The sequence below is a fragment of the Arvicanthis niloticus genome, chromosome 24, assembly GCF_011762505.2.
Source record: "Arvicanthis niloticus isolate mArvNil1 chromosome 24, mArvNil1.pat.X, whole genome shotgun sequence".
In the NCBI taxonomy this organism is placed as follows: domain Eukaryota; kingdom Metazoa; phylum Chordata; class Mammalia; order Rodentia; family Muridae; genus Arvicanthis; species Arvicanthis niloticus.
Genome location: NC_133432.1, coordinates 13,936,714 through 13,961,666, shown reverse-complemented (window position 1 = coordinate 13,961,666; position 24,953 = coordinate 13,936,714). Strand labels below are relative to the sequence as shown.

At 50.8% G+C, this 24,953-nt stretch overlaps 2 protein-coding genes across 2 annotated transcripts in view; one reads left to right on the top strand and one right to left on the bottom strand.

Annotated features, from left to right (window-relative positions):
* The window catches only part of Hpd (4-hydroxyphenylpyruvate dioxygenase), an 11,102-nt gene extending 460 nt beyond the window's left edge, over positions 1-10,642 (top strand). The window contains exons 3-14 of the mRNA XM_076922810.1: positions 202-264; positions 564-668; positions 1,181-1,223; positions 1,367-1,449; positions 2,442-2,531; positions 4,525-4,628; positions 5,123-5,200; positions 6,491-6,653; positions 6,778-6,849; positions 8,350-8,472; positions 10,167-10,283; positions 10,359-10,642. Of these exons, the coding sequence (XP_076778925.1) occupies positions 202-264; positions 564-668; positions 1,181-1,223; positions 1,367-1,449; positions 2,442-2,531; positions 4,525-4,628; positions 5,123-5,200; positions 6,491-6,653; positions 6,778-6,849; positions 8,350-8,472; positions 10,167-10,283; positions 10,359-10,469 (1,152 nt within the window). The 3' untranslated portion in view covers positions 10,470-10,642. The remainder of the gene's footprint in view (positions 1-201; positions 265-563; positions 669-1,180; positions 1,224-1,366; positions 1,450-2,441; positions 2,532-4,524; positions 4,629-5,122; positions 5,201-6,490; positions 6,654-6,777; positions 6,850-8,349; positions 8,473-10,166; positions 10,284-10,358) is intronic.
* Positions 10,356-24,953, bottom strand: part of Setd1b (SET domain containing 1B, histone lysine methyltransferase) — a 29,425-nt gene continuing 14,827 nt past the window's right edge. Inside the window, exons 9-17 of the mRNA XM_076922809.1 lie at positions 24,610-24,947; positions 24,425-24,527; positions 23,321-23,881; positions 20,903-22,159; positions 19,960-20,126; positions 18,463-18,594; positions 18,250-18,369; positions 18,022-18,159; positions 10,356-16,648 (exon numbers count right to left, since the gene is read on the bottom strand). Coding sequence (XP_076778924.1) covers positions 16,475-16,648; positions 18,022-18,159; positions 18,250-18,369; positions 18,463-18,594; positions 19,960-20,126; positions 20,903-22,159; positions 23,321-23,881; positions 24,425-24,527; positions 24,610-24,947 — 2,990 coding nt within the window. The 3' untranslated portion in view covers positions 10,356-16,474. The remainder of the gene's footprint in view (positions 16,649-18,021; positions 18,160-18,249; positions 18,370-18,462; positions 18,595-19,959; positions 20,127-20,902; positions 22,160-23,320; positions 23,882-24,424; positions 24,528-24,609; positions 24,948-24,953) is intronic.

The window sequence follows — 24,953 nt, the reverse complement described above, 5'->3', positions numbered from 1 at the left end:
ACGCCAGGAAGGCCTCCTGTGGGGAATTTCCCAATTCTGAACCCTCAAGGGGCTCAAATTCTTTAACAAGAAATGTCTTAGGACATTAGCCAAAGATGGGAGGGGGGTAACATACTCCTAGGTTCTGGGCTTGAGGTTGGGGTGAGATGGCAAGGTAACCTACTTCCAGGAATTCAACTTCATCCTTCTTCCATCCTTCAGCCTGAGAGAGGCCGGTTCCTTCATTTCCACTCTGTGACCTTCTGGGTTGGCAACGCCAAACAGGTAGAAAGGCTGGAGGGGGCAGAGGACAAGCCAAAGGGCCTCCTTAAGGGGGCTGGACCCAGCTGGAACTGGGATTGGCTAGTGGGAGGGGAGGATCCAGGCCAGGCTAGGACTGGCACTTTGGAACCTTGTTACACAATCAGGGCCACAGACCCCAGAGGGAGGGGAGGGCTCCCTTTCTTCCTGGGAGAGTCTCCGAATGACGAACATGGGGGCAGACAGACGACTGGGGCTCCCTTCTAAGGATCTCCAGGCTGGTCCCCACAACCCCCTGAGCCCCCTGCCACTTTGTCATCCAGGCTGCCTCCTTCTACTGTAACAAGATGGGCTTCGAACCGCTGGCCTACAGGGGTCTAGAGACGGGCTCCAGGGAGGTGGTCAGCCATGTCATCAAGCAAGGGAAAGTGAGTACACACCCAGGCGGCTGGTGATGAGGGCACCAGTGTGTCCAGGATGGGATGTGCTACTTGGAACACCTAGCTGGTTCCAAGATGTATGGCTAAGCTGCCACTGGCCCATGTCCCTCGCGAGCCACAGGCATTTTCCTGGTTTCATACCCTTCTCAAACTCGCCCAGCACTGGATCCATTGAAGTTCTAGGAATCTAGGATGTTGGGGAAGGGTGTTTAAGTGGTCTCTGGTCCATGGGGTTGCTGGAATCCTCTAGGCATCAACCTCTGAGAACCCAGGGTGTGAATACAGGGGAAAGCCCCAAGCTTTGAGGACCCCGGGGTGGGGGTGGGGGTGGGGGGAGGCAGTTGCAGCAGAAAAGGAGTTGGAACATATGGTACCGAGATCCTGCATGGTGGAGCCTTGTGTCCCACCAGGGGTGCCACAGAGCATGCTAGGAAGATGGAGGGCAGGCCCCTTTCCATCCTCTCCTGGCCACCCATCTCGGCCCCTTGTCCACTTTTTAGATCGTGTTTGTTCTCTGCTCTGCTCTCAATCCCTGGAACAAAGGTGAGGGGCATTCCATCGGGAGGCAGCATGGCTCTGACATTTGCTTCAAGTCATGGGTTGGGGCAAGGGTGAGGCTAGGTAGGGGGCTGGAGCCGGGATAGAAGCTAGAAACTCCACTGCCCGCATTCTCCTGCCCATCACAGAGATGGGTGACCACTTGGTGAAGCATGGCGACGGGGTGAAGGACATCGCATTCGAGGTGGAGGACTGTGAGCACATCGTACAGGTGAGAAAGGTTTGCACTGACACGGCGAGCTAGGACCCCTCACCAGGCAGAGCTGGAGGCAGCAGGCGGGCCAGGGCTGCGGTCCGCTGACACATGCCCCGCCCCCTTCTGCGTGTCTGAATCTCGGAACCTCTTGTCCACATCTGCAAAATGGGGATAGCCGCTGCCTCGCGGAAAGCTTGGAAAGAAAATGGATTGAAATGATCATGTTGGGAGCATGGGGTCCTCAAACAACCAGCCATGATGATGCATACCTGAGAAGATCAGAAATTCAAAGTCGTCCTTGGCTATATAAAGTTCCGAGGCTAGCCTAAGATACACGAGACTGCCCTTGAAAAAAAGAGTCTCCTTGTTTATGAGTTGGGCTCAGTGGTAGAGCACTGACCCAATATGCATCCCTAGCAACACACTCAACAAAAGGAAGAGGAGGCTTAGGGCTGTGTGATTTTGAGTAGGTGACTTAACTTCTCTCTGCTTTATTTCCTTTCCTACGAAATGGAGATGACAATACCACCCACTGCAGGACTGGAGAGATTAACCCCTAGAATAGTGTCTGGCCTGTGGTATGAGCACGGTATGACGCAGCGAGTGAGCTCCTGCTAAGAAGACATGCAAACCCCGTTTTCAGAGCACTCAGCACAGGTCTCGACACACTAGGTGCTCAATTAACGGCAGTTCATATTTTGCTGTGTGATCACTCCTTTTCTAGGAGGGGGGAACCGAGGACTGGAGAGAGGGGGCTGGTTCAAAGAGTCAGTTGGCAGAGGCGGGGTACACACGCTTACTTTCTTTGTCTCCTATAAGCACACACCTCTGACCTGTTTCTCTGCCTGCCAAATGGGCACGAGGCCAAGTGACAAAGGATCCAGCTGAAGGTAGCTAGGTGTTGGGTTTACACCAGGACTACCCAGAAGCCCACAGCAGGAGCAGCACACAACACACACAAGGAGGCTCTAGCCCTCACTCTTCTCTCCGCTTGGTCCCCCACGCAGAAAGCCCGAGAACGGGGCGCCAAAATTATACGGGAGCCGTGGGTGGAAGAAGACAAGTTTGGGAAGGTGAAGTTTGCTGTGCTTCAGACGGTGAGTGAACACTGATGTCCCACCCAGAGACACCAGGACCCCCTCCCCCAGCAGCCTACACATTATAATACCCTATTCTCGTGCCTCAGAGTCCAACCTTCCCCAAGCCTGACCTTTAATAATGATTGGCCAGTGCACAGAGGCTTCTGGGAGATATCTTCTCTAGTGAAAATAACTGGGAAAAGTGGTGTCTGAGGAAGTCATACCCCACACTAGTTTGGTGTCTCTAAGCAAGAACTGGAGTGGGACATCCCATGTGACCTGGGCACATACTGAGCCTTCCTCTGCCACCCCTATGTCTGTAAAGCACGTAGGAGGACAACATGGTCCACACAAGGACAAGGACGGCAAGTCTATGAGACAGTCACAAGTCCCACTTCCTCAAAGTTACAGTCAAAGTAAAGAATTGGCCCAATTGAGGGCCTGTCATCTCAGCACCTGAGAGGCTGAGGCAGGAGGATCATAAATGCAAGGCACCCAGGCTCAAGTCCAGCCTGGGGGCGTGGGAGACTCTGTGAGGCTGGATCTCAAATTCCAGACAATGAAAAGTGGGCGGAGAGACTAGACGGTGCCTCAGGTGAAGAAGAGCTCACTATGCAAGCCTGGGGACCCGAGTCCAGATCCTTAGCACGTGTGTAAAATGCCAGACACGGCGATGCACACCTGGTACCCCAGCATTTGGGGTTAGGGAGCTGACACAGGACAATCTCTGGAACTCAGTGGCCAGCAAGCCTAGAATCAAAGAGCTACAGGTTCCAGGAGAGACTTTGTCTCAAAAAAAAGAATTAAGGTGGAAAGAGATCACGAAACACCAGTATCAACCTCTGACCTCCACATGCAGGTGCACACACATGCAGAAGCAAGTGCACACACACACACATATACAAATAAAATTTTAAAAAGATGAAATATTTTTTGCTTGTTTTTTTGTTTTTCAAGACAGGGTTTCTCTATCCTGGAACTCACTCTGTAGACCAGGCTGGCCTCGAACACGGAAATCTGCCTGCCTCTGCCTCCCAAGTGCTGGGATTAAAGGCGTGCGCCACCACTGCCCGGCAAGATAAAATATTTTTTAAAAAGTTAAAAGATCCAGGTGGCTGGGCGGTGGTGGCACACGACTTTAATCCCAGCACTTGGGAGGCAGAGGCAGGCAGATCTCTGAGTTTGAGGGCAGCCTGGTCTACAGAGTGAGTTCCAGGACAGCCAGGGCTATACAGAGAAACCCTGTCTCAAACAAAAACAAAAAACCAAAAAAAAAAAAAAAAAAAAAAAAAGAGGGTTTGGATACAAGTCTGTGATAAAGGACTTGTCTAGCATCCAGAAAGCCCTGTGCTTAGAAAAAAAAAAATTAAAGAGCCTTCCACTCTCCAGTATAATTTAATCCAATGCTTTCACCTAGTTTTACTGAGCACCTACTATGTACTAGGCACTGAGCTAGCTGCTAAGGATACTTATCTAAAGCCTGCCATCTCAGCACTTGGGAAAGCTGAGGCAGGAGGATCTCCAGAAGTTTTAGACCAGCTTGGGCTACATAGACTCAATCTCAAACACAAATAAAGCCATGAGGACAGAAACCCCAGCATCCCAGCATCCCATCATCCCATCATCCCATCATCCCATCATCCCAGCATCCCAGCATCCCAGCATCCCAGCATCCCAGCATCCCAGCATCCCAGCATCCCAGCATCCCAGCATCCCAGCATCCCAGCATCCCAGCATCCCAGCATCCCAGCATCCCAGCATCCCAGCATCCCAGCATCCCAGCATCCCAGCATCCCAGCATCCCAGCATCCCAGCATCCCAGTCTCTGATCCTACAAGCCGACTCCCAAGCAAAATGGCAGGTGGTAGAATTCCAGAAAGGATTGTCTACTGAGCTAGGTAGACAATCACGGTGGAACTTACGGCTGTGATGGTGCCAAGAGAAGTGGGGGGCCTTGCTAGGGTTGGTGAGGTGGGGCTTCTCCCTGATCCCAGTTGCTTCCCACCCCCAGTATGGAGATACCACACACACCCTGGTGGAGAAGATCAACTACACTGGCCGTTTCTTGCCTGGATTTGAGGCCCCAACATACAAGGACAATCTACTTCCAAAACTGTGAGTGTCCCTTGGTATGGGAGTGGCAGAAAGCTATGGCCTCTTTCCACTCTGTGGAATGGGCTTCTCTGGTGAACTGGAACATCTGTAAGCATCTGGTGGGAAACTTTGGGAGGTGGGACAGGCACCAAGCAGAGGCATAGAAGATGAAGGCCTGGGCCTCCAGCCAGACTGCCTGGGTTCACATGCAGCTCCGTCATTTCCTAACCGTTTAGCCAGGTGTGGTGGTGCATGCCTTTAATTCCAGCACTTCTGAAGGCCCAATCTCTTGTGAGTTGGAGGCCAGCCTGGTCTACATAGTGAGACCCTGTGTTGAAAGAACAAACAAAAAACAGAACAAAAGAGACTGTTCATAACAGCTGCTCAGTTAAATATGGCTGGCGCACAGCAGGGCCTACCACTCCATCTGAGTTACTAGTGAAGGTGAAAGGTTCATGGGAATGAAGAGATCCGGGGGCTAGCCTTCTCACTTTCCAACTTACTTCCTCTTCTAGCTCCCGATGTAAGCTCGAGGTCATTGACCATATTGTAGGCAACCAACCCGACCAGGAGATGGAATCGGCCTCAGAATGGTGAGTCCCTGGCCTGCCCCTCTCTGCTGCAGGAGACAGGCCTCTTGCCAGATATACTCGTTTGGTTTCTGCCACGTGCTTACATCCCATCCCATAGCACATGTGGGGAGGCCAGAGAGCAACTGGCAAGAGCTGGTTCTCTGCGTCTACCACACGGGGTCCTGGGGATGGACCCAGGTCATCAGGCTTGGTGGCAAGCTCCTCTAACCACCTAACGCCCTCCTCTCGTTAGCCCCCATCTCCCCAGTTCTTGAACTGAAGAGGAAAACAGGTAGGAGGTGATGGGAGGGCCAACCTGATGTTACAGATTCACGTATTCATGTGAAATGCTCACCTACCCTCATTAAGGTGTCCCGCAACCTACCTGAGGCTGTTTATTACTACACAAAGACCACTGAGAATAAACAGACCTGCTTGTGAGAAAGATACAGCCAAACACACTGTCTGTCTATCTTCTGTCTGTCTGTCTGTCTGTCTGTCATCTATCTGTCTATTTATCTAACATTTCTATCATCTATCTATATAACATTTCTATTATCTATCTATCTATCTATCTATCTATCTATCTATCTATCTATCCTTTGAGACAGGGTTTCTCTGTGCAGCCCTGGCAGTCCTGGAACTCACTATGTAGACCAGACTGGCCTTGAATTCACAGAAATCTGCCTGCCTCAACCTCCCAAGTGCTTGAACTAAAAGTGTGCTCCACCGAACCTGTCATCCAAATGAAGTTGTATAGTAAATCCAGTCCTGTGAGAACAAACCTTATCCCCAAGAAGACTCTTGGGGATTACCCAACGATTGCGAACTAACCCACTTGCACACAGCAAAGCCCACTCCTTGCACCACATTAACCTAGTTAACCTGGAACATTAACTTGGCACAGCGGCTACAAAAGCAGTCTGCCACTGAGCTAAAGCCCAGCCTTTTGGGAGATCCTAGCTTTTCAAAACATCACAGTGTCGTTTAAACGAGTTTGGGGAGCACATTTGGGCCATTGAATTACACCAACATCACCCTCATCTAAATCAGAGGCGAACACCTGGCCCTCTGTCGGACGGAGAACTGGCTTCCCATCTATATTTTGTTACAGAACACTTTCTTTCTGCTTAAAAGAAAATTGTCAAAAGCACAAATTTACGATGTGCATGATGTCACTTTTGGGGGATCCTGCATGATGTCACTTTTAGGGGATCCTGCCTAATGGATACATGCTCAAGGGTGGACATGGGAAGAGGGTAGGAGGGTCTCTACAGGCACTCAGGGGTGTGTCCCCTGGCCACTCTGCAGGTACCTGAAAAACCTGCAGTTCCATCGGTTCTGGTCCGTGGATGACACACAGGTGCACACGGAGTATAGCTCTCTTCGCTCCATCGTTGTGGCCAACTATGAAGAATCCATCAAGATGCCCATTAATGAGCCAGCCCCAGGCAGGAAGAAGTCTCAGATCCAGGTGGGGTAGGAGACAACGGGGAAGGAGGCTGGCTTGCTCTGAGGGGGCAGGGGCCTGAGTGATAAATGATAAATGCTCAAATATAAATGATATTGGTCTCCTTCTTTGTTTCCCCTCCCCCCAGGAATATGTGGACTATAATGGGGGTGCTGGGGTCCAGCACATCGCTCTCAAGACGGAAGACATCATCACAACGGTTAGAACCCTGTGTCTGGCCCAAGTGCCCTCCATTGTCAACCGCAGGGACAGTCTCAGCCAATTAGAGTAGTGGGTGGTGACGGTCTCCCCCAGGAAGGATGACAGAACTTCCCTTCCAGCTCTCGAAAACTCAGTTACCCCCACCATGCTGGAGAAGTTCATTCTGCAGAACAATCCAGTCTGAGCAAGTCTGAGTTCTGCTCGGGCCTCTGCTGGTACTTTGCTGCGTGTCCCAGGGGATTCAGAGCCTTCTCTGGGCTTCAGTGTCCCTCTCTCTAAAAATAAGATTGAGACTACAAGACTACATATGTCCTTTTAGCCAGATTAAACATGCTTTGCCTATGGATGCAGCCTTCAAGGAAGCTAATTCAGTCCTGATCTGAAGGACAGACAACATGTGTGTGTGGGGGGGGTAAAAGCTGGGGAGAGAGAGAGAGAAAGAGAGAAAGAGAGAGAGAGAAAGAGAGAGAGAGAGAGAGAGAGAGAGAGAGAGAGAGAGAGAGAAGGTGTAACATATCTAAACAGGCTGAGCAGGAGGATGTTGTCTTAGCCAGGGTTTCTATTGCTGTGAAGAAACACTGGGAGCAAAGCTAGTTGGAGAGGAAAGGTTTTATTTGGCTAATGCTTCCAATTACTGTACATCATCAAAGGAAGTCAGGACAGGAACTCAGTAAAACAGGAACCTGGAGACAGGAGCGGATGCAGAGGCAGTGGAGGGGTGCTGCTTACTAACTTGCTCCCCGTGGCTTGCTCAGCCTGCCTTTCTCTCCACCTCAGGACCTCCAGCCCAGGACAGCATCACTCACAATGGGCCAGGCCCTCTCGCATCAATCACTAATTAAGAAAACACCCTACAGGCTTGCTTACGGTCCCATCTTAGGGAGGTAGAATTCTCTCCGTTGAGGCTCCCTGTTCTTTAGTGACGCCAGTCTGTGCCAAGTTGACATAAATCTAACCAGAACAGAGGACCACATAAAGGAGAAGGCATTGAGAAGGGATGTATTCAGAACAGAAATGGGGAGAACACCCTAGGCGAAGGGACCACCAAGACAAAGATGAGAAAGCCAGGAAGGTTACAGAGGCAGCAAGAAGGGTGTGGCTAAGACAGAATAAGGGAGGGAGACCAGAAGAGGTGGGAACTGGAACCAGTGGTAAAGGCCATGGATGCCACCTTAAATTTTGACAGACATGTGACATCATCATGGGCTAGGCAGAGAAGAGACACACTTGGTTTATGTCACTCCAGCTGCTATACTGTGACAGATACAGGTCGATGCGTGCCTCAGTTTCCCCAGCAGCACACAGAAAGGCAGGCACACAGTGCACATTCTATGAGTGAGAGCAATTACTAGAATTCTGTGGAGTGGAGATGGAGACAAACAGGGAGGTCCGGCATCCTGAGAGCTTAGACCGGGACCCTGCCACCTCCTGCCCTTGCAGCTCTTCCTAGCTACAGGAGTTGAACAAACAAGCTGACCTTGACCCTGTTCCATGGCAGATCCGACACTTGAGGGAACGAGGCATGGAGTTCTTGGCTGTCCCATCTTCTTACTACAAAATGCTTCGGGAGAATCTCAAGATAGCCAAGATCCAGGTGAAGGAGAGTATGGACGTTTTGGAGGTGAGACCCAGCCCGATGCTTAGCCAGAAGAACATGAACCCTGAGTTCACTGGGTCACACACACAGTGAAAACCCAGACCAGATTCCAGCCAGCATGGGAGCTGTGTACAGGGATCGGGGAACGGGGATATCAGAGACAAGAGACAGAGTTGATACCATACAGAAAGTTAAAGCAGACCCCTAGAGGCTGCTTTGCAGAGAGGAACTGAGAAAGGCTGATGGGTGGCTCTAATTGAAATCTATATGAGACGGTTCTGACCACATGGAGAGCTGGGCAAAGAAGAGTTGCAGCAAAGAGAATAAGGTGTGCAAAGGACCTGAGGCAGGCACAGTCTCCAAGTGTGTGAGAGACAGAAGAAGGATACATCTGAAGTGTGACAGAGGTCAGGCAGCTTGTCTGAGGCCAGCAGTTGTTCTTACACCCATTTATGATTTTGGCTTTTTCTCTTCTTTGGCTAGAAACCATTGGGAGGTTTCTTCATTTTGATCTATTATTTATTTAATTGGGTGTTTTGTTTTGTTTTGCTTTGCTTTGCTTTGCTTTGCTTTGCTTTGCTTTGCTTTGGTTTTTGAGGCAGGGTTTCTCTCTGTAGCCTTGGCTTTCCTGGAACTTGCTCTGTAGACCAGGCTGGCCTCAAAATCAAAATCCACCTGCCTCTGCCTCCAGAGTGCTGGGATTAAAGTCATACGCTACCACACCCGGCCGTTTTTGTTTTCTTAATTTTTAAATTTTTGATCTTTTCTTTATCTCTCTGTGGTATGTATATGTATGTGCACACATGTGTCTGACCGTATGTATGTATGTATGTATGTATGTGGAGGCCCACGGTGTTTGAAATCATTCTTGATCATTCTTCCATCTTATTCGCTGGGGCAGCCTCCCAATCAAACCCAGAGCTTACTGATGTGACCAGTCTTGGCTTCCTTCCTTTCTTTCTTCCTTCTTTCCTTTCTTTCTTTCTTTCTTTCTTCCTTCCTTCCTTCCTTCCTTCCTTCCTTCCTCCCTCCCTCCCTTCCTTCCTTCCTTCTTGCCTTCCTTCCTTCTTTCCTTCCTTCGTTTCTTTCTTCCTCTTAAATTATTTGTGGGTGTGTGCACATGTGTACAGGTGGCCACAGAGGTGGGAGGCATCAGATCCCCTACACTTGAAATTACAGGTGATCGTAAGTTGCCTGATGTTGGTGCTGGGAATCGAACTTGTGTCCTCTGGAAGAGCAGCAAGTGTTCTCAACTGCTAGGCCATCTCTCCAGTGGCCCCCAACACCATCTCTGCTTTCTGAAGATAGATTTACAGTCAGGTCACCACAGTTGCCTCAACATTTACATGGAGTCAAGGGTTTGGAACTCTGGGTCCCACTCTTGCCGGCAGCTGCTTCAACACATTTCTGGGGTGGAAGACACATTTAATATTCTGAGAAACTCCAGGCTGTTTTTCCAAAGGAGATGCAGCATTTTTACATTTTCCTCAGCTGAGTGCCATCTGATGGGGGCTATAGAAGAGAGGCCAGACCCCAAGCTGGAATGGCCTCGGGGGTGGCTTAGACAGGATAGTCTGGGGACATATTTGGAGAAAGCTGGAGCTGCTGGAGAAAAGGATCTTTTATTGGCTTTGTTGGTGCAGGAACCTTTACACGTTCTAAGGATGTTATAAGGCCAGTTTGCCTTCCTTTAACAGAACCCACTGTCTCCCTCCCAGGAGCTGAAAATCCTGGTCGACTATGACGAGAAAGGCTACCTCCTACAGATCTTCACCAAGCCCATGCAGGACCGGCCCACACTCTTCCTGGAAGTCATCCAACGCCACAACCACCAGGTACAGCCTGCACCCGACGGGTAGCACCAGCTGCCTGCTAAGTCCCCAGCTCATACTTGCCTTCTATCGCCACAGGGCTTCGGAGCAGGCAACTTCAACGCTCTGTTCAAGGCTTTCGAGGAGGAGCAAGCCCTACGGGGTAACCTCACTGACCTGGAGACCAACGGTGTGAGGTCTGGAATGTAAGCCCCATCCACACCCAGACCATGAAAGGTGCTGGACACATCAATCATCTCTCCAACTGGCTGAAAGTCTGAACCTCAGGGCTCCCCCCCATATCATGGCCACGCCTCCTCTATTGCAAGGGTCCTCCTTGTCCGCTTCCTCCCTGCTGAGTAAAGCTACCCTCCCAGGTCCAAGGTTGTGTCTTGTGTTTGGGCTCCCCGAGGAGCAGTGGCGTCACTTAGCCGCTAGGGGGAGACCAAGACCGCTAAGCTGCTTGAGGCCTTTGTGTGGGGACGGCGGGTGCAGGGTGCAAGAACTTTACTAAGTGGGATCCTGTGGTAAGACCCATCCTAGAAAGAAGAAACAACGAACTGGGTGGGGTGGAATGTGGCAGCGTCTCATCTGATGGCTTTAAAACTTTTAAGGACGAGCCCTCCTTAATGTCGTCACTCGGAACACATGAAAGAGGTCAAGGAACTTTAGGGTTGGTGTGTTTCCTCAGCAACCCCAGAGCATCCTTCCTTGTTCCTGGTGTGTATGATGGAATCCAGACTGGAGTGTTCTGAACCTCTCGGCTCCTGACCTGCACCCTGAGTGTGGCAGTCGCCAGTGTCCCAAACCCCACTGCCGCTACATTTCCTCACACGCCTTGTGCATACTTGCATGGGAAAAAAACAAAAACAAACAAACAAACAAACAAACAAACAAACAAACAAAAAAAGGTAACCAGGAGAAGGGTTAATGACTGAGAAGCTGTTAGATTTCTTTAAAATCCTGTAGGTGCAGCTCAGAGACAGAGTGTACCCTACCACGCGAAAGGTCCTATCATCAGCACCAGGGACAGAGTGGGGTGGACTTGGTGGATTTTGTTTCCTTTTCCTTCTGTTCTAGTCTGACACCCTTCCCTGAGCACCAATCAACTTAAAATTAGGTTCACTTTATTTTGAGATTGGTGGGGGAAGAGGGTGGTCTAAATGTGTAGCCCAGGCTGACCTGGAACTTGCTATGTAGATCATGCTAACCTGTAACTCTAGTTTGGCTTGCCCGTCTCCATCTCCCAGAGGGCTGGAAACTCAAAGGTGTTTGGCACCATGCCATAGCAAAGCTAGGCACACTTTGATCTCCGTAAGGAAAAAAAAATATTCAAAGCGGTATCGGTATCATGGGGGGGAATCCAGATGGTTTCTATTCCAGTTTGTTTTGCTTTTTTGTTTGTTTGTTTGTTTGTTTTTCGAGACAGGGTTTCTCTGTGTAGCCCTGGACCAGGCTGGCCTCGAACTCAGAAATCCGCCTGCCTCTGTCTCCCAAGTGCTGGGATTAAAGGCGTGCGCCACCACCGCCCGGCTTTTTTTTTTTTCTCCCCAAATGGAGGAAAAGTCAAGGCTTCTAAGATCATGAACTAAGAAACCAGAAAAAATTAGGTATGGTGGTGCATGCTTGTAATCCCAGCACTCCAGAGGATGAGGCAGGAGGATCAGATGTTTGAAGACAGTCTCTGTGATATGCTGAGATTCAAAACAAAACCAAAGAATGTGGGAGAAAAAAATGAAAAGAATCAGACTGTTGCCGATGCAAAACCCCTCCCCATTTCCACCGCTCATGCAAAAAAATTTCTAACGGAGAAGGTTGCAGTCAACAGTTTGTGGGCCACATCTGGACATATTTTGTCTGTATGACTTTAAACGAGTCAGTATTTTTTGTTGTTTTGATTTTGGTTGTTGTTTTGAGACAGTGGTGAAGCCCTCATTGGCCAGTCCAGAACTCTCTGTGTAGACCAGGCTGCTCGGTAACTCACTAGGTCCCTCTGGATAAGCCTTGCAGATGCTAGAATTAAGTGCACGTGCCACCATGCTCTACTTGAGTTTTAGAGAACTGAGCCATTTTACATGCACTTTAGGAGGGGGAGGGTTGGTTCTTACAAAGACACCCTTGTCTTTGGCCTTGCCTTGGTACTAAGCCACAGGCACATTCGGATACTATTGCCCCGCAGCTGTACATCCCACCCCAGGTACCTGCTAGCTAGATGACTCTGGCTGGCCAGGTTGCTTACCTGTCTGTGCCTGTGGCCCCATTAGTGAATGGAGAAAACATGTATCTCCTAGCACAGCTCTCTATAGCTTCCACATGGAACACACTTAAAACAGAAGCAGATACAACGTCACATAAATGGGTCTTTTTGTTTCTTTTCTGTTTTTAGTTTTTCCGGACAGGGTCTTAAAGCTGTAGCCTAGGCTGGCCTTGAACTCAAAATCTTACTGTTCACTCTGCATCCCCAGGTGCTACAATCACAAGCATGAATCACCTCACTTGACTTTATGCCCAGGTTTGTTTTTAGTTATTACTCTGTGTGTGTGTGTGTGTGTGTGTGTGTGTGTGTGTGTGTGTGTATGTGTGTGTGAGCCTGCTCTTCCCTTCCACTGTGGGCTCTGAGGACTAAGCTCAAGTTACATCCAGCTTAAGTGTTCCTGGTCCATCTCACTGGCTCTGTTGGCCCAGAACTCTTGGTCATCCCTCTATCTGCATCCAAGTAGGGGATTACTGTGTATGTGCCACTGTGCCCAGCCTTGTTCTGGGTTTGAGTCTTCTCAGAGAGCCCCTGGAGAACAACCCCATTACCCAGAACAGGCCACAGCAGGCAAGTGAAGGTCAGAAGACAATTGGCAGGAGTCAATTCTCTCCTTTCAGCACGTGAGTTCTGAGGAATCAAACTCAAGTCAGCAGCTTTGCTGGAAAGCACCTTTAAACTGCTGTGCCATCTTGCCAACCTCCGGCCCATTTTTATACTGTTTTTTTGTTTTGTTTTCTCAGGGTTTCTCTGTGTAGTCCTGGCTGTCCTGGAACTTACTCTGTAGACCAGGCTGGCCTTGAACTCAGAAATCCGCCTGCCTCTGCCTCCCAAGTGCTGGGATTAAAGGTGTGCGCCACCACCGCCCGGCACTGATTTTTACTTAATCACAGATCATCAGCTGCTCCAGATACCTAAGTAAGATCTTAAGAAAAATTATCTAGCTGGGTGGTCTACAGAGTAAGTTCCAGGACAGCCAGGGCTACACAGAGAAACCCTGTCTCGAAAAAAACAAAAAACAAAAAACAAAAAACAAAAAAAAAACAAAAAAAAAAAAAAAGAAAAATTATCTAGAAAAAAAATTCTCTTAAAAACAAAACACCCTCCAAATTGGTGGAATAGTCTAACTTGCCTATAGTCTGACCCAGTTCAGAACCCACGACAGGCTCAGAAGTTAGAACCAACTACTAACCCTGAGCCTTAGGGAGAAATCAAATGGAGAATGAATGGGCAGCCTGGCGTGTAGCTGTTAATTACAGCCCAGCGTTTTAGGAGGCTGAGGTGAGAGGACAGCTGGAAATTCTAGGCCAGCCTGGGCTAGAGAATAAACCAATCTCGAAAGCAAACAAACCCACAATGTTCTGAGTGGTCTATCTCACCCCTTCCCCTTCTGGTCCTGAACCTGGCCAACCCACCCTCATGACTAGGGTGCACTTTTACCACAGAGAAGGGACTGGGGTGGGGTGGGGAGGAGAGCAAGAGAGACGGCGTAGCTGTAAGAAAAGTCAGTATATTTATGGTTTGCTTTATAAAAGTTACTATAATACAATGGTACATAGTATTGAATTCACAAAAATATGAACAAATATTTACAGCAAGACACACCCACAACGGAAACACTTCTCTTCAAAAAACAAGTTACATACGGATGAGAGTCTATACGCACAGACAACCCTAAAATTTATTCTCTTCTTTGCAGGGGCAGGGAGAGGAGGGGAAAAAAAAAAAAGAAATCAGAAACCCCTGACCCTTCAAAAGCAGAGATCTATTCAATGATAACAAAAGCTTTCAAAGAAAAATGGGCCCAAATATCAGGATTATTGCAAACCCTTGGGGGAGGGGGGAAGCCAGGAGTCTGGGGAAGGGTCAGCTCAACACTTCACCCTTAACTGAAGTCAGCCAAGGTTAATGCTTGCGGATCCCATGACTGGGCTCATCGAGGCACTGCCAAGGACCTGGCAGCAATTCCCTGGCTCGTGGGCATCTTCATCCTTTTGTGATTGGTGTTAGCAGGCAAGATGAAGAAAGCCGCCAGCGAGACGGGACTGTAAAAGTAACTCAAAGTAGCCATCTCTACACGCTACACATTTCTTCTTGTGAAAAATAAATCTTTTTTTTTTCTCATTTGCACAATTATGCAGAAAGCTGCATGTGGAAGAGAAGGTGGGCACTGTGCCCAGGTGCCCCTTGTGTCTTAATTGCCAATGATAATGATCCTCTGGACCTTCAGACCAGTGGGCACAGTCTCAAACACAGAGGGCTTGTGGAGAATTAAAAAAAAAAAAAAAAAAAAAAAAAGCCACAACAAAACCAGAGAGAGAGAGAGAGAGAGAGAGAGAGAGAGAGAGAGAGAGAGAGAGAACAATTCTTTGTACAGAATTTACATGATAAGGAAGCTTGACACAAGCCGAGATACCAAGAGGCTCCGCCACCTGGTCCACGGGTGGGGTCAGTCCCACCCGGAGCACTTCATCTTGGTGAGTACTCTGGGTCACAACAGTCACGGTCCAGAAGTATTTACATGCCTGCTCTGCTTTCCGGGGGGGATGGGACTTGCTGTTTTTGTGTGTCTTTTTGTTGTTGGTGGTTTGCTTTTTTTTTTTTTTTTTTTTTAAAGTACAAAGAAATGAGGAGAAAAAAAAAAGTCTTCCCATTTGTTTCTACAAGAAACAAAGTTCCCAAGAAAAAGTCTGTTATGGCAGTCTATCTACAGGGATTCGTTCTGAACACCAAAATAATAATTTTCTTCCCTTCAGTTTGATTTTTATACACAAGAAAAAGAAATTCATGGAAATTAACCTTGAAGAAGATGGGGGGTGGGGGGTGGTAGAGGTGGGTGGGGGCAGGAGCTGTCCAAGATGTAGGATCTGAATCTTAAAATCATTTCCAAGATGATCTGATCTTCCTCTCTCTAGGAGAAACAACCTGCTCACTATGGAAATAAATACGCTCTGACCGACCTCCTAGGTGGAGGTCTCCAGCAGGGTGACATGGGTGTGGGGGATGGGGTAACGGGACTAAGCTTATCAACAACAAAAATGTCACATGCGTACAGTCAGACAACCCGTAATGGCAGGGCTGGGGGAGGCCCTGAGGGCCCTGGCACCTCTACACCCAGGCAGAGCCAAGGCTGCAGAGTGGAAATACCCTTCCCAGTGCCCCCACCGCACTGGGGACGCCCTGGGAGGCTCCATCGTTGCTGGCATCCGAATGAGAAAGTAAACATTGAACCCAAGGATTTGGGGGTGGTAGGGCAGCTGGAAGTACCCAGAAAGGAAGTTCCTGTCTGGGACCAGCTTGGCTCCCCCAGGGTCGACCAAAGAGAAAGGGGCACCCTCAACCACAGGGGAAGGGACAGACTGGGGAATAGGCCAGGAGAAACTGTGGGGTCTGCTCACTGCATCCACAGGCAGGGAGGGGCCTTTCGGGTATGTAGTGTTCTGAGGTCGAGGCCGCTGGAGCCCCTCCTCCTGCAGCACCTAGTCCAGGGTCTGCCTGGACCCTGGGCCCACACAGTTTCACTGAGGCCTCCGGGCCCCCACAGGGCTCCTCCTCTGATTCTGCCTTCACATTTTCAACGGTTAAAATGTCTTTTCTTCGGACAAGGAAGAAAATAAAGAGGAGACAACACCACAGAGCAGCATTCACGGGGAAAGACTGAGGCCGGAGGCAGGGAGGGGAGATGGACGAGGGGGAATGGAAAGCCAGACACACAAGGATACAAAGCCTGCAAAGAGTATCTATAAAACGGAAAGACGCAGGTGGAGAGAGACAGTGAAGCCCTTTCCCGCTGCGGGGCTGGGGCTGCGGGTGGGTCCTGGGATAGTGTTGGGGGGCGCCAGGCCCTAGTGCGGCTGCTGGGGAGAAGGACAGCACCTGAAATGGGAGGGGGCGGAGCCTGGCCCAGGGCGAGGGTCCTCCTGGGCTACGGCTGACATCCTTGGCCTTTGGCACCCGGGGACTAGTTGAGGGTTCCCCGGCAGTTCTCGGAGCCACAGAGGCAGGGGATCTTGACGTCCTCGATAGGAAACTTGTAGTCGTATGTGATCTCTTCGTTGACATTGATGTGCTGCTTTGAGTAGATGACAATCTTCTTCTGGGACTCCACCGTGATCACCTTGGCGTAGCAGTTGGGCTGCAAGACCAGGTGGTGATGCGGTAAGATGGGGTCAGGGCCACCCCGACCCCCAGTCCTCAACACAAGAGCTACTGAAGCCAACCAAGCCTGACTCGTGGTTACCAGTGCCAACCTCAGCTCTCTAGCTAGCTCTTCCCTCGACTAGCACTAAATAAAAATGATGGGGTGCTCAGCAGTTAAGGAGACCCGAAACTCTTGCAGAGGACCTAGGTTCAGTTCTCAGCCTCCATGGGTGGCTCACAACCATCCCCTAACTCCAGAGTCAGGTGCCCTCTTCTGGCTTCTCTGGGTACCAGGAACATGTGCAGTGTACTTACATACTTACTTACTTACATACATACATACATACATACATACATACATACATATATACATACATATATACATAACTGGTAAAACATCTGTACACGTTTAAAAAATAAGTCTTTAAGGATGACCACAATAATTCCTCATCAGACATACTGCAGGAATCTCTGCTACTACACGGGTGTCATTTCTGAGCCCCAGGTAAGGGGCCTATAGACCACAGGCTCTACTTGTCTGCTTTAGTAAATAAAGTTTTATTGGCACAGTCTTGCTGTTCTTCATTGGCCTATCACTTGTAGCTGCTTTTGTTTGCAGAGCAAAGTAAATAGATACCCCAAAAAATCATCAAGCTCACTGGGAGCCTGAAGTCAAAACCCTTCTCTCCAGGTCCTCCCTTCTCTCTCCCCAGGTCCTCCCTTCTCTCTCTCCAGGTCCTCCCTTCTAGCAGTGCTGGCTCTGGCTCCTCCCCATCATGTCCCTACTTCTGAAGCCACCAAGAGTGGTCAACGTTGTCATCACTCACCTGGCTGGCAGCAGTGTGTCTCCCTAGTCTGGGGCTCCCCAGATTAGCTAAGCTGGCTGAGCAGTGAGCTCAGGGAATTCTCCTGTTCCCCCCGCCCCCACCCAGTGCCGGCGTCATACCACACCCCTTTTATGTAGGTTCTGTGGGTTGAACTCAGGTCTTTCTGCTTGTCAGGCAACCAATTTATTGATCAATGAGAAAAAGTCTTACTTGTGTTATTTTGGCTGGCCCAGAACTCACTATGTAGACCAGGCTAGCCTCTAACTCACAAATTCACCTGCCTCTGCCTCCTGAATGCTGGGTTTAAAGGCCTGCGCCACCAGCCCACCTCTTGAGCACCTTCTGCCTTTCATATGACTCCAGAACTCCCACTGAGCCCAGGATAAAAAGCTCCTTTTCCAGGCCTCTTATCTCCTCTCTCCCTCCCTGTCACCTGTGGTCACCTGGAGCCTGGAAAGGAGACTGAACATGATTTGTGGTGCCTGGGATCCTGGGTCCTTAGGAAAGAGGTAGGGCCACCTGGGGGGGGGGGGGCACTTACATTGCAGCTATGGTTAATGAAGCGTGCAAAGTTGCCGCACTTGGTGGCATCGATGATGGTGTCATGGTCTACCCTGAACATGTAGCTGCTGCCGATACCTTCGTCCTCATACCGTTTCTCCCTCATGTCCGCAATCACCTGGTGGCAAAAAGATCAGTAAGTCTGGGCCTGCTCCATGCCCCTGCCACTCCTCACCCACCCCTTACCGGTCCCTGAGGTAGCACCGACCTGGCGGATGTTCTGGCCCACGTACTCAATGACCATCTCGTCAGCGGCAATCGGCTCCATGGCAAACAGGCCCCAGTCGTGAATGTGGCTCTTACAGAATTTGAGCTTTTTCTTCCGAAACTAGGTTGACGGGAGGGAAGAACAGGATGGGTGAGTACTCTTAGGTCCCAAGGCTGATCTAGCTGCCCCAACGGAGGTCTAGCCTAGCCTCACCTTGAGCTGGTTGAACTTGAGCAGGTCACTGTCACAGCTGCCGGTGAAGGAGGACAAGAGACGCCTCTGCTCAGACCGCCGCTCTGAGCCTGCCCGGGTAGAGGCGTGGGGCTGTGCTGGGATGCTCATACCCTGCTGGCACGACAGGGGGTGGGGGTGGGGTGACAAGTCAAAAAGGGACAGATGTAGCCCTGTCACACACCCCCCCAGCCCCCTTGGCTTCAAGCATGGCTTTCCAGCTCTTATTGCCTCTTCTTCTGTTTGTTTTGGTTTCTTTGAGGCAAGGTTTAAGGTTTCTCTGTGTAGCCCTGGCCGTCCTGGAATACTCTCTGTAAACCAGGCTGGCCTCTGCCTCCTGAGTGCTGAGATTAAAGAAGCACTGCCTCCAGGCTGGTGAGATGGCTCCTCCTTAACCAGAGTGGTTAAGAGCACTGAATGTTCTTCCTGACTTCAATTCCCAGCAACCACTTGGTGGCTCACAACCATCTGTAATGAGATCTCATCATCTGGTGTGTCTGAAGACAACCACAGTGTACTCACACATTAAAAAAAATAATAATAATAAATCTTTTTTTTTTGTTTTTTTTTTTGTTTTTTGTTTTTTGTTTTTTTGAGACAGGGTTTCTCTGTGTAACCCTGGCTGTCCTGGAACTCACTCTGTAGACCAGGCTGGCCTCGAACTCAGAAATCCACCTGCCTCTGCCTCCCAAGTGCTGGGATTAAAGGTGTGCGCCACCACCGCCCGGCAAATAAATAAATCTTAAAAAAAAAAAAAAAAGGGCCTGCCCCCACTGGCTCCTATCAGCACCTTGAAGTTCTTTTCCTTTCTCTCACAGCTGAACCTCCCCCCACCCCCATCTTATCAAGACCCCTTTCGATTCTCTGTAGCTTCTTCCTATTGTTCTTTGGATCCTTCTCAGAACCCCTTGGACTCATCAATCCCCCCTTATCCACAGCATTTGCTCCTGATCCTATGTTTGCTTGAATGTTCCGCCCACACCATGAGAAAATAACTGTCTTATTCACTGATGCCTGGTACAGCACAGGTGTGTGCTGAAGGGGGGGGGGATCCAACATCTTGGGAATAATAATAATAATTATTATTATTATTGTTTTTTTTTTTTTTTCGAGACAGGGTTTTTCTGTGTAGCCCTGGCTGTCCTGGAACTCACTCTGTAGACCAGGCTGGACACAAACTCAGAAATCCGCCTGCCTCTGCCTTCCAAGTGCTGGGATTAAAGGTGTGCGCCACCACTACACTACCCACAGAATAAAAAAAAAAAAAAAAAAAAAAAAAACCAGCCTTCTTTCTTTTCTTTATTTTTAATTCTGAGATTGCGTCTACCTACCTAACCCAGACTATGCTAGAAGCCCCCAGCGCTGCCTTTCTCCTCCCACAGTCTCAACTCACAGGCCAGAAGGATGCTGCCTAAGGCCCTGGCCAGAGACTCCTACCTGACTCTGAGTTCAGACTTACACAGGCCCTGCTCACGGTACCTGGGTGTCCATGGGGGGCTCGTCTGTGCTGGCACGGCTACTGTTGAGGTATCTCAGCTTGTCTTTCTTGTCGATGGTGTAGAAGCCCTCACTTCGGGCACAGCCTGTCACGTGCTCACGGATACCGTCCTCCCGTTTCTTCTTCTTGGCTGAGGAAAGGCTGGTGGGTGGGTGTGGGTCAAGGGCCACATGGACATTCTCAGAGATTTCCCCCTCATGGTCCCTCTGCCTGACCTCCCCAGCCTCAGACCCATCTCTAGGGGTAAGGATGCCCAGGTCCACCACCCACCTCAATGCCACCTAGCCAGTTCTGATGGTCTGAACCTAGATGCATGACATTAGTCATGTTTATTACTACTTTCTGCCCGTTTCTCACGGGAAGGTAGGGCAATGCTATGTCTGTGTACAGTTAAATATATTCAGAGTGCTCTAAAGAACTCCTGAGGCAGCAAATGTTCACAACAGTGTGGACAAGTGGGGCTCAAGATAGTTCTGTCCTTACAGCAGGACAGTCTGAAACAACCCAACTTTAGGATAGTATTGTAGCTAGATTCTAGAGCAGGCTTTGCCTTCAGAACTCAGCTCTGCCACTAGGTAGCTGTGAGACTTTGGGTAAATCACTTAGCCTCTCTGAGGACCAGTTTCTTCCTGTGGTAAATGAGACTTAACTAACTACCCTGTATATTACTCTCCAGGCCAGAGGGAGCCACTGGGGATTCAGTTCAGCCAGGCAGAGCCACACTGAGGGACCAGCTCAGCCTCCTCAACCTGAGACCAGCTCAGCTACCTCTGGGAGTGAGACAGGCCTGGCACAGGCGACCACTTGATAGGGGCGATGACTGTACTATTGCCTCCCTGGTTGTGACCGACAAGGTGGAATGCCTGGGGGGGGGGGGGGGCTCCCTGCTCCTGAAGGATGTGGACCCCAAATCTGGCAGGATATAGGGATGGTAGACCCAGAGTGTGTCATTCAGCCAGTCCATGCCATTGTCCTGCTGCAACAGGCGCTCGTAGGTGACACACAGGAAGCGGATGTCCTCCTCGTCAATGCCACCGTTCCAGATGTCATACAAGATGGTCATCTCCTCAAACTCTGAGCGGGGCCGGAAGAGAGGCTGGGGTGGTGAGGGTTCGGGTGAGGCTGACGGGGCCACCAGGTCTTCGTGGCGCTTCTTAGGTGGCCGTCGCCATGGTCCCCGCGCCTTGGCCAGGTCCATGTACTCTTCAGTGACCTCATCACGGCGAGGTCCTGGGGGAATAGCTTCAGAGGGCCACTGGTTGTCCAGCTCCTTGAAGGGCAGCTTGGTGGGTTCAACAGGTGGTGGAGGTGGGGGTGGAGGAGGCTGGGGTGGGAGGGGCGGCGGGGGTGCTGGGATCCCCGTGTTCCGGAAGTCCAAGGTCACGGCCCGAGGGTCATGTGCACTGGGGAAAATGGGGGCCTGTGGCTGGCCTGGCAGGAGTAGAAGGTCCCTCCCAAGGGCAGGTCCTGGTGGTGGCCGGACCAAAGGCCCATCCAAGGACAGCATAGATGGTGGAGATCGCCGGGGCCGGCCTGGCTTCCTCTTGATGGGGGTTGGACAGGGAGCTAGGGTGGCAGGCAGCAGAGGAGGCAGCTGGGGAGGCGGCCGAGGCTGGGCCCTCAGCACAGGGACAGGCAATGCCAGAGGTAAGGGCAGAGGCAGGGGAAGGGGGAGAGGCAGGCCAGTTTCCAAGAGCACTGGAGAGGCCAGGGGGCCACGCTCATCTCGTCGGCCAGTTGGGAGGGGACAGACAGGCAGAAGCAAGGGTCCACTGGGCTCAGGGAAGGTAGGTGTGAAGCTGAAGTCCCGACCAGGTGTCCGTGGGAGGCCCCCACTGCTTAAGCCAGGGGACGGGGATGGGTATGAGAACGGGCTGCCAGGCACCTGCGGGGAGCTCAGGGACAGGCCACTGCTGCCCCCTGACAGTGGGGGCTCCCCGCCTGGGGTGGCTGGCACTGTCTCTGTGCTCTGTGACTTGGCCAGACTGCCACAGAGGCCTGGGGTACGTGGAGGCTGGTCTTCAGGAGGAGGCTCCAGGGGGACAGGAGGTTTGGGGAGCTCTGGGGTCTCAGGCTCAGGTGGTGGGCTGGGTGGCCTGAGCAGTCGAGGGGGCGGCAATGGCGGCTGCAAGGGCAAGGGAAGCATCGGAGGGGGCTCGGGCTCCACTTCTAGGTCTGACTCTGTGGAGAGGTAGGCAAAACCAGGATATCGTTATTTAATTCAAACATCTCTCAGAGCCTTATATTCTTACTGACCTATTAGCTTGCCATAGGGCTATCACTCTGCAAGGCTCTTCAGTAACCAGCCCGGGGTCAGGCATCCAGAAGGGGTTTCTGTCAGTGCCAAGAGGGGCAATGCTAGCCTTCCCCATTCAAAAGCTAGGTTCTTATGACTAGAGCACAGCTTGGTGGTACAGTACTTGCCCGGCACGCACGTACAAGGTCGTGGGTCTGAACTCAAGAGAACGAAACACTACTTTGTTCCTGAGGCCCATCTGCTTCATGACGGAACAAAATCTAAGTCTCATCAGAGTCCCTGTCAGTCTTCATAGACTTCTCCTGACGTTTGTCTCCACCCTCTTGGGATCTAATTTTCCCTAAAGTATTTGCTGTATGTAACCTGTCACTCTGACCTACTATATATGCTTCGTGAGGACAAGTATCTTTGTCCATTTGATCTACTATTATATTAACAACGCCTAAAATGGCACTGGAGGCAAAAGAACCTTCTTGTTGAGTTACTGTTTCAAGAGTACTGTGGCCTGTACTCAGTCAACACATTATACAAAATCTACAGTTTGCTTTTCCCCTGATCTCATAAAGGTACAGCCTAAGCACATTCGGCTACGTTAAATATTCTGAAATGTTACAATGAATTATAATTAACTAATGGTAAGGATTCTGGAGAGGATGTGCTCATGGCAACATTGTGTCTGGCAGAGACCATTTATTCCTGCCACCCAGGCACTCCAGTCCCAAGCACCACCCAACCCCACCCCCGCCCCCCATGAGCCTTTCACTCGCTTTGCCCTAAAGGTGGTGCAAGCTGAAGAGGCTACTGTCCTCTCACCTGAACTGGCACCCACAGGAGGTTCTACTTAACTGCCACTAAACAGACCATGGGTTCCCACTGAGTGTGTGTATAGGGGTACCTCAGAGAAACATGGATTAAGGAATAACCCTTGGGCATATTGGCACTGAACACCGAGCTCGTCAGTGATCCCAAGGAAGGGGTCTGCCGAGGCCCTTCCAAGACCTAGGACTGGTTCTGATCACAAAGATACTACCCAGCTTTCTGCCACACGCCCCACCTGACTCCCACTCAGGAGGCTGTAGGATTACCTGGACCATGTTCAGGGGGTGATGGGGGTTGAGCCTCTGTCTCCCTGGCAGGGAGCTCTGGAGAGAGCAACATGTCCCCTTGTGTATCTGGGCTTGGCTCTTCTGGGGGCTCTGGGCTCCCTTCCAGTTCCTGAGCTCCCACGGGCAATGGAGGCTCCATCCGCATGGAAGCCTGCATCTCTGGGACTTCGTCCTCAGCCTCAATGTCCACTTCCTCTTCTGTGCCCAAGGACTCCCTCATGGGGCCTCTTGGGCCCAGAGGCACCTCTGCCCTGTCCTGCTCAAAGTCCTGACCACCCGCTGGAGGCGTGCTCTCTTCGGCCATGGCCACTACCGTTGCTGTAGCCATTTCAGTCTCTTTCGCCTCCTCCTCCTCCTCATCTTCTTCTTCCTCCTCTTCCTCCCCAGGTACAGTCATCTCCTCTTCATCTTCTGAGGATGAAGATGAGGATGAGGACTCAGAGCTGGATTCAAACTCCGAAGATCCAGAACTTTCACTGGAGGACGGCGACGAGGATGACTCAGCCTGGGCCTTTGAGGTGGTGATGCTCTCGGTCTCCTCTGGGTGAGGGACACAAGTAGGACAGGGTTATTTCACAGCCGGGCTGCTCCCACCCCAGGCTAGGTATTTCCTCAAAGGCCTTGAGCCCGAAGCTATTTGAACACAGCCTTCAAATGCTGAAGGGGAGGAAACTACTTCTCAGTATGAAAAGAGCAAGGTGAGATTAACATAAGACAGTACATTAGGAAGTGAACAATCTTGGTGCCCCACAGGTTCCCAAAGAGGTAACCACCCCTCCACTCAGCTCTTAAGCTCTCCCATCAACAGCAGAAGCTACCTCCTTCTGCAGTACTCCGCCCAACACCCCTCTCCCACCCAGACCCTGCACAAGTACCCACTGCTTATTTTCTGGGTCTCTGGACTCACCCAGGCTGCCATTTAGTGTAGCTGGAATCCTAACACAGGACGAGGTTTGTGCTTTGATGAGCACGCCTCTCAAATGCACTAAAATACTGGTCCCAGAATTATCAGTGACTGTTGTTCCAACTGAGCTCGGGAGCACAGGCTGGGGGCGGGGCCAGGATGCCCACTTCCCTGCTTACCTTCCTCAGAATCTCCATTGTCCTTCTCACTGGCCACTGACCGGGCTGTACCATGATCATCGATATCAGAATCAATCTGGTCATCACTGTCATCGTCATCATCCTGGGATAAAGGGACAGAGGGACACAGGTGAGCTGGAGGCCTACGTGCCAGCACCCAGCACCCAGGAGCCTCTGATACAGACCTTATCAGAGCTGGATGAGGATGAGGGCGATGATATGTGGCTCCTGGGGCCTTCCTCCTCCTCCTCTGCTTCTTCTTCCTCTTCCTCCTCAGTGCTTTCTCGTTCCTCTTCCTCCTTGTCGGAGGCAGAGGATGAGGGTGAGGTGGTGGAAGATCCCGAGGATGAGGATGCCGAGGAAGATGAGGACACGGACAAGGACTCCTTCTCATCCTCCTCCCCGCCGCTGTCCAGCTCCAGGGGCCGTCCTGGCCGGCGTCGCACACCCACGCTTTTGGGGTCCCTCTTCGTGAGTTCGCAGGGGGTATCAGCCATGTCCCGGTCACGCTCCCGTTCCGACTCTGTGG